Raw genomic sequence first — 7,861 nt, 5'->3', positions numbered from 1 at the left:
AAAATAGAGGGCTAAATACGGAGTTTCAATCCCCAATATCACTATATGAATACAAAACATAACAGGCAAATCAAATTTTATAAAATATTAATAATTTTTTTTATAGTAATTAGTATAAGTTATTCTATAAATATTTAAAACTATAAACTGGGAGATATATGGCTCATTATTCTTTACATTTAGATAGTTTGAGAAAAATCTTAGGAACAGGTACCTACTAATGGATAAGGGCATATTCAAGATGACAGAGGTACATGTATAATCTGAATTTAATATACGCATAAATAGAGGTTGTATTTTATTTTTATGTTGAGGTAAAAATAGAGGTTGTATTTTATTTAATGATGAAAGCAAATGAATTTAGGGGGGCCTTAGATGGCGCATGAAATTTAGTGCACATAGTAAGATACAGACAAGGCAGAAGCCAACACACATTACACATACATACTCTGCTTATTATTATCTGACAAATTCCCTCGGACTATTTCACCCTTCCATCCACGCACATACACACATGGAATCCAACAACTTTCCTCCACACCGCTGAATCAGCGTGATGCTTCCCGATGCCACTCCTTTTCTCGGCTGGAACCAGCCTCGTCGCCGTCGGGACTCCGTTTCCGCCAGAAAGCTCGCCGCCTCGCTGTGGCACTTGCCTGCTGCCTACCAATGTCGCCTCTCATTTGATCGCTTCGGTTTTCAGGTCTTGTTTCTTGCCCCACATTTTGATTACTCTGTTTTTAGTATATTTTTCATTCAATTCACTTTCAAACGATGTTAAAGATTGGAAATTTGAGCATGCTGTAAATTTGGAGCCAGTTCATATTAACGATTAATGGAACTTGGGATGGGAGTAAATAGTAGAGAAAAGTCGGTGTATATTGTTTTATCATTAAAGTTCATTTTGATCCAATTCTGATTTATTTTAATTTCCTTTTGCACGTGAGGTGATAATAGGATATAATAATCAAACGTTAAGTATGAGTTAGGAATTCTCTGTTTCTGCTTGCATATTGAATTGCTCAAATTTGATGGTTGTGGTTACATTTGCTTCATCTTGTATTCGTCATGTTTGTGATTCCGTGAGTTTTGTTATGCGATCTCAGTTTTGTTCATCATTGCCGATTCCCAATTTGGAAGGAGCTACGAAATGGGATTTCTGCGACTCAAAAGCACGTCATTGTGCTCATGAGTTTCACAGCTCAGCACTTGCTAAACAGGCCCAAAGGAACCGCATGAGGAAGATCGATGAAGAAAGGGCATCAACTATGAGAGTGAGAAGAGAACACCACTTGATGATGTGTTCTGCCATCAACAACTTGGCCAAGGGTGTTAGAAGCGAGAGGAGAATCTGTAAAAACATCGATAAGATGAACTCAACCCTGCTCCGCGACATTGCTGATGCTAAGTTGTCAGCTATGAAGCTCATCTGGAGTCTCCGGAAGGAGAAGAAAGCCCGAGACGAGTTAGAGGGCGCGTGCTACGATCTAGCTAGAGAAATCGAAGCAAGAAAAGCAGAAATTCGGGCATTGAGAGATGAGCAAGAAAGGATTCAGTTGGAAGTAGAAGAAGAAAGGAAAATGCTGCAGACGGCTGAGGTTTGGCGGGAGGAGCAGGCGCAGATGAAGTTAGCCGATGCAAACCTCATCTTGGAGGATAAGTATGCCGAGGTAAATGGCCTCATAGCTGATCTTAAAGCATTTTTGACAAGTTCGGGTTCAAGTTCAAATGCAGGCCTAAATGTGTCGAGAAAGGCAGAAATTTTAAGGCAGACATTTAACCTTGTCATCAACCAAGGTGTTAAGGGTTTTAAGCACTCGAATCCTGAATCACACAACACGTTTGCAGCTAGCAAGGATGCACAAACAAGTGAAGCTGAAAGGAGGAGTGGTGGTCATGATCAAGCGTGTGATTTTGCCTCAAACACGACCAGAGTAAAAGGGCGTCCAAATCGCTCATCACTTGACATGAGTGGCGAGGTGTTGGTGAATAAGATGTCAAATCTCAATGCAGCATCAACAAGAAATGAGGCTAGTGAAATTTGCTCTGTTTCATTGGTGCAGCCTAAAGGCTCGTCAAGCGTGATCGATGGTAATTCAGATAGATCAATAGCTAGTAGGAAGAATCCGCATGTTCTTCGAGCTATGAAGGGCCACATTGAGTGGCCGTGGCGAATGCCGAGGCGCCTTGAAGCCAAGTTGGACAGACACAAGGCATAGAACTTAGATGCCACCATACATTGTTCCTTTTACTTATTAGAGTTGGATCAGTTTTGCCTTAATTGCCCATTTTAATTTAGGCTATATCATACGGCATTACGAGGTTTTAATAGAAATATGGAGGATGATGGAAGCAGTAGAAATTAAATCATGACAGGCGTGGTTGTGATTTGCAGATAGGGATGCCTGAATGCTGACTCATCTTTTTTGTTTGTTTTTCTTTCTCCTTTTATCCTTTTCGCATGATTAATGGGTCCCCTTTTATCTCAAGTTCTCCAGAAACAAAGCTAAACACTATAGAATGTTGATATGCTTGTGTGTGTGACAGTGTGAGAGAGAGAATTGTTCAATAGTTCTGTCGCTCTGGGGAAACGAGTATCCGATGTATGATGTTTGATTAAACATCAGTTGTTTTCTTGTGATCCAATTTCCTTGGACTCAGCCACCCACATATCTGTTCAGATTTTTCTCTCCTTTTCTTTTTATATATGTATGGTTTATTTTGTACATTTGCTGAGATTCAGGGTGTTACTATGCTATAGTAAAAAGCTGAATTAGCCCCAATCCACGGCTGTTGAAATCAAAGCCCAGCCCGTGCCCCGTTGTGAATGGGTTGATGGCCCAATAAAGTCGTCCAACTTTAATTTGATAGTTCATGTTACTTTTTTACACATATTTAAAAAAATATAAATATTAGAAAAATATTTAAAAAGATTATTACAGTAAAAAAATTAATATAATTAAAATTTAGAAAGTGAAGTAGTATATCTTATGACATCCCAAAAATTATAGGAGACTTTCAAAGTGAGACTGATGCAGGTAGAAGGGAATACCGGAAGAACACCGCGAGAAGGGAACAATCTCACCCTCTACATTTTAACTCTCAATTAGACTTTCATAAAACATAAATAAAACTCATATTTATAATAAAACCCTAAACATCTAAAAGGAAACAAAATAACTTGATCAATAAGACAAATCAATAATTAAAGATATAATATATTATACGATTATATAATTATATAGAAGCGACTATATGTAATTATGTCATTTATAGAGGATAGCTACGAATCGTTAGATCAACAAGAAAAAAAAAAAAAAAAAAAAAAAGGCAACATCATTAGCTATATATGAGAATTCAACTATCAATATAGTTGAGTTGGAAGCCACGACGGTGCATACATGCACCATATGTTTCTAATTTTTTATTAACGACGAAATGTAATTCAATTAATTGAATTGATAAGCTACTGTTTTCCCTTCAATCAGTTGATTAGATATTCTACATATCTAGAAAAGTTAGCGTGTGTGACAAAAAAAAGAGGATTTTTTTAGAGATTTTGATTAGCACGAATAATATATGAATTCTTGATTGTGAGTGAAATGACGAGAGGTTTTAGTGATTATGATTTAACCCAGAAAGTGAGATGAGAAAGTAAAGAATATGAAGCATTTAATGATTAAGGTAGAAGAGGGAGACAGTAGTATAGTACCTACCATTAATGAAAATGTAGAAAAACCCCACCTTGTGTTGAAAGCACCACTACTCTCTTTTCATGTGGGGAAGACATACCAATTGGTTTCTGTTAACTGTCATTCTGAACTTGCCTCTTTTTCTTTTCTTTTTCCCCTTTTATATATATATATTAAAAATGTTTTCCATTTAAACCTCCTCATAAACTCCCTTCATCCACGAAAATAAGACTTAAAAGGAGGGTGACACAAGTTTTAAAAAAACTCGTGTTGTTTATTTAGAGGGTGGAGAAAATAGCTCACAAATTAATTAATCAAATCGTTACTAAATATAGATTAGGATATATTTTTGTGGACAGCCGAAAATGAAATATTAGATCTTATTTTTGTGGATGGAGGACGGAGGTAGTATTATATTATACTTATAAGTTTAAACTATAACATTAAATTGCAACAAATAGTGAATTTGTGAGAATGTTTCTAATTATTTATATATTTCAACTATATTTTATAGTATTCTACCATGTAAATTTCCACGCTCATGTGTATATGTCAACTAAAATAATTTTCCACACTCATGTCACGAGCATATTCTCGTACTTTATAACTCATGATTCAGCTGGCAGATTCTAAATTGCCAAATATATGTCTGTGTTTTTTGAAACCTATGCAAATGCTAATTAAAAGACTGGCCGGATAAATTTGTTATGATGTTTTTTCTTTTTCTTTTTTGTAAATCTGCATGTTCATTTGATAGAGATATAATGATTTTAATGCTATTTTTCGCATTTATGAAATTAATCAGATCACAGTTATTTGTTTTCCGAATTTTTGGGTTAATAATCTTCTTTTGGAGTGAGTTGATAAATGTATCGGAAATATATAGTCCGTAGCATATTATCAATTAATTTGGGACCTTAAAAAAAAAAAGTACCAATTAAAGATGCAAGCGAATGAAATTATCAAACTTAGGCTCAAATCTATCACATGCTCCATGCTTTCTTTGTGTATTAATTAATTTATTTCACATACCAATTGGTTTCTGTTACTGTCATTCTGAACTTGCCTCTTTTTCTTTCTTTTTCCTTTATATATATATTTTTTATTTTTAAACATGTTTCTCATTTGAACCTCCTCATAAATATATACTAGTGTATTATACTTATAAGTTTCAACTATAACATTAAATGGCAACAAATTGTGAATTTGTAAGAATGTTTCTAATCATTTAATTATATATGTCAACTATATTTTATATTTTTTTGGAGACACCTTTGCATATATGTGAACTAAAATAATTTTCCACAAGCATAGTCTCATACTTTATGATACTCCCTCCCCTCCGTCTCATTAGTAATATCCTAGTTATTATCACACTTGGGCTCAAATCACACGTTCCATGTTTCTTTGTTAGTGAGTAATTGATTTCAGATTAATTTTCAATAGAATTACTAGTACATATCATGAAATTACTCTTGGGGTGCGTTCTCTTTGATTGTAAATTTATCATGAGAAAAGGAAGGATAAACAAAATTTTACTCTTTAAATCCTTCATTTCTTTTTCCACATTTCCTACTTGACCCTCACTAATTCCTCATTTACACTATAAAGGAGGGATAATATTATCACACCATTTTTGGAGGGATAATATTATCCCTTATTTGTAGTGTAAATGATGAATGAGTAAGGGTCAAGTAGGATATGTGGGAAAAAAAAGTAAAAATTTAAAGAGTGAAATTCTGTTTATCCTTCATTTTCCCATGATAAATTTACAACTAAAGAGAACGCACCTTGGTTGTAAATATATTTCAAATTTGGATTCCATTTACGGATTGACGTCCATATTGTAGATGTATGCATGCTAAAGCAATAATAAAACATGAAACTATGATGCTAAGAAACAAAAAACTGAAGTATTTATAGATATGCAAGCTGTATAATGGAAATGAAAACGGGGCAGTCTGGTCTACAAGTGGAGGATCCCTTTTTCTAAGCTGTGAAAAGCCAAGATTCTGGTTTATTTTCTTTAATTAAATTATTATTATGCGCTATTTGTTTGAATATTATTAATTAAATGTGATTCTGTACTTGGTATCATTAATTTTATTACTAACACTCATATTATATGATGTCTGGTTTGAAAAGAATCTCATTATCAAATAATTATGGATTATACTATTAATATTTGTTGTACTGATTAATGAGATTTCAGGTACAGAAGAATAAGTGGGGGGAAATTCGATTGGTCGACATCGATTTGACTGTAATACTGCATTTAAACCACCAAAATTGGAATCTTCGTCGTCATTACAAATCTCAATAGTATAGTATGTATTGTTTACTAATGTTTTATCATGACCAAATTGGGCCCATTAGATCCATCTATGATTTTTTCAGAACAGATCCATTCATGATTCAGAAAGAATTAAAAGTGAAATTTCACGTATAATAAGAAAATTACTCCATCTTAAAAATATTTGCATTTGAAATATTGTACTACAATAATGATACTTTTAATTTCTATAACCATTAAGAGGGATTATAGAGACCTTCCTGATAGTATTTTGAGAGCGGGAGAGAAATAAATAGACATACTGATAATGATCTAACATATAAATAGTTCAATCATTGAGACCTAGAATCTGGGGTATATCGTTAATTGGCTAACTTATAGGCCTATAGCATTAGCCTTCAATGATATGGTATATAAGTATGTAATTTTTCTTCTTCTTTTTTTTCCCCAAAAAACTATTGTAAGTAATTCAGTAAGTGAGCCGGTTCACATGATTTCACACATTTGAATATAAGTAGAGCAGATAGCGTGCGTTGTACGTATAACTAATACTTCGTATTATCTTATTTAATAAAAGTAAAAATATAAATATAATATTTATTATATTTAAATTTTTAATTAATAATTTGATCTATTTAATTTGATTCTATAACTATAATAAAAAAAATTAAAATAATATTCAAATAAATTAATAAACTCTATAAACTAATAAATCTATTTGGTCTCTACTTAGGTCTGTTAAAAAATCATCAATTTTAATTAAATAATTAATTTTTTAGAGAATTCCTTTATAAATATATAGGTCTTGTTAAAATTATAAATTATTACTTTAAATTTTAATAATTATGATTATTATGGTAACTTGTTAAAATATGAGTCTATTGTTGAATCATCTTCAACTTGATCATTACTACGACCTATAGTAATATCAGCCACAATAAATTGATAGATACATATATTTATTTAATTTAAATATTATTTCTCATTTGTTTTTACATATTATAACTTGATTTAAGCCTTTAACATATTTGACATTTTTCATTTAAGCATTTCCAGCCATTAAAGTTCCAATACTCCTGGTGTAACCAACTGGTTATCACCAAAGGTTACCTTCAAGCCATTCATGGCTATGATGTTAGTGAAGTGATCCTTGAATCATGTCATATGGATTGAGCATTCACTGTCCAATTATCATTCTTTGTAGCTCACGGATTCTTTTATTTCTTCCTTCAGCTTACCCACCAGAGCAACCTGCAAAATTATGTCTTAGGTACCCACTTAAGATTTGGTCCTTGCACATTAGTAGTTCTCTTTGGAATCCAAATCTTTCTGATCACGCGTGCATCAGCTTCAATCCTTCAATCAATTTGAGAAAATTGATATTTCTATCAGTTTGCGTTTCATATTTAGTGAATTCTTTGGCCAACAATGCATGCAAACTTCAATATGCTGATCAGTTGATCCTTCATACTTATTCTTCATGCTGCGATCTGTAAACATAAAACGCACGTTCCCTAACAAGTGAGCCGCAGTTTACAAGATACAACCCTAACATATATTATCAATCTAGCTAAGGATTTTAGTATTAAATCAAAACTTTATAATTTTCACCAACAATATATATATATATATATATATATATATATATATATATATATATATATAGGGTTGAGTTCAACAAAGAATCCCTTATATGTAGAGAATAAAGAATAAATCATCACCATCTTTTTAGTGGGATTGAACGGTTATGATTAAATTGAATGCTCCATTTTATTTACTAATTAATCAATATTTTATGTGCATTACATTGAACAGAAGGGTAAATATGTCCATTAGTCAAACGCACTTAGTCTCCACAATACCCAATTACCATCAT

The 7,861-nt window shown here is 32.7% G+C and overlaps 1 protein-coding gene across 1 annotated transcript; it reads left to right on the top strand.

Annotated features, from left to right (window-relative positions):
* The first annotated feature begins 330 nt into the window (after window positions 1–330).
* On the top strand, window positions 331–2,726 carry LOC130985784 (uncharacterized). Its single transcript, XM_057908901.1, has 2 exons — window positions 331–703; window positions 1,107–2,726. The coding sequence occupies exons 1-2, from the start codon at window positions 557–559 to the stop codon at window positions 2,217–2,219; spliced, it is 1,260 nt and encodes a 419-aa protein (XP_057764884.1). The 5' UTR covers window positions 331–556; the 3' UTR covers window positions 2,220–2,726.
* The last annotated feature ends 5,135 nt before the right edge of the window (window positions 2,727–7,861 follow it).

Source organism: Salvia miltiorrhiza, chromosome 5 (genome assembly GCF_028751815.1).
Source record: "Salvia miltiorrhiza cultivar Shanhuang (shh) chromosome 5, IMPLAD_Smil_shh, whole genome shotgun sequence".
In the NCBI taxonomy this organism is placed as follows: domain Eukaryota; kingdom Viridiplantae; phylum Streptophyta; class Magnoliopsida; order Lamiales; family Lamiaceae; genus Salvia; species Salvia miltiorrhiza.
Note: the sequence above shows the minus strand (reverse complement) of the source record. Positions and strands in the feature narration are given on the sequence as shown.

Bases quoted from the DNA above. Each gene is read 5' to 3' on its own strand.
- LOC130985784 (XM_057908901.1), top strand. From the start codon at position 557: ATGCTTCCCGATGCCACTCCTTTTCTCGGCTGGAACCAGCCTCGTCGC. The intron at 704-1,106 runs GTCTTGTTTCTT...ATGCGATCTCAG, and splicing joins TTGATCGCTTCGGTTTTCAG to TTTTGTTCATCATTGCCGAT.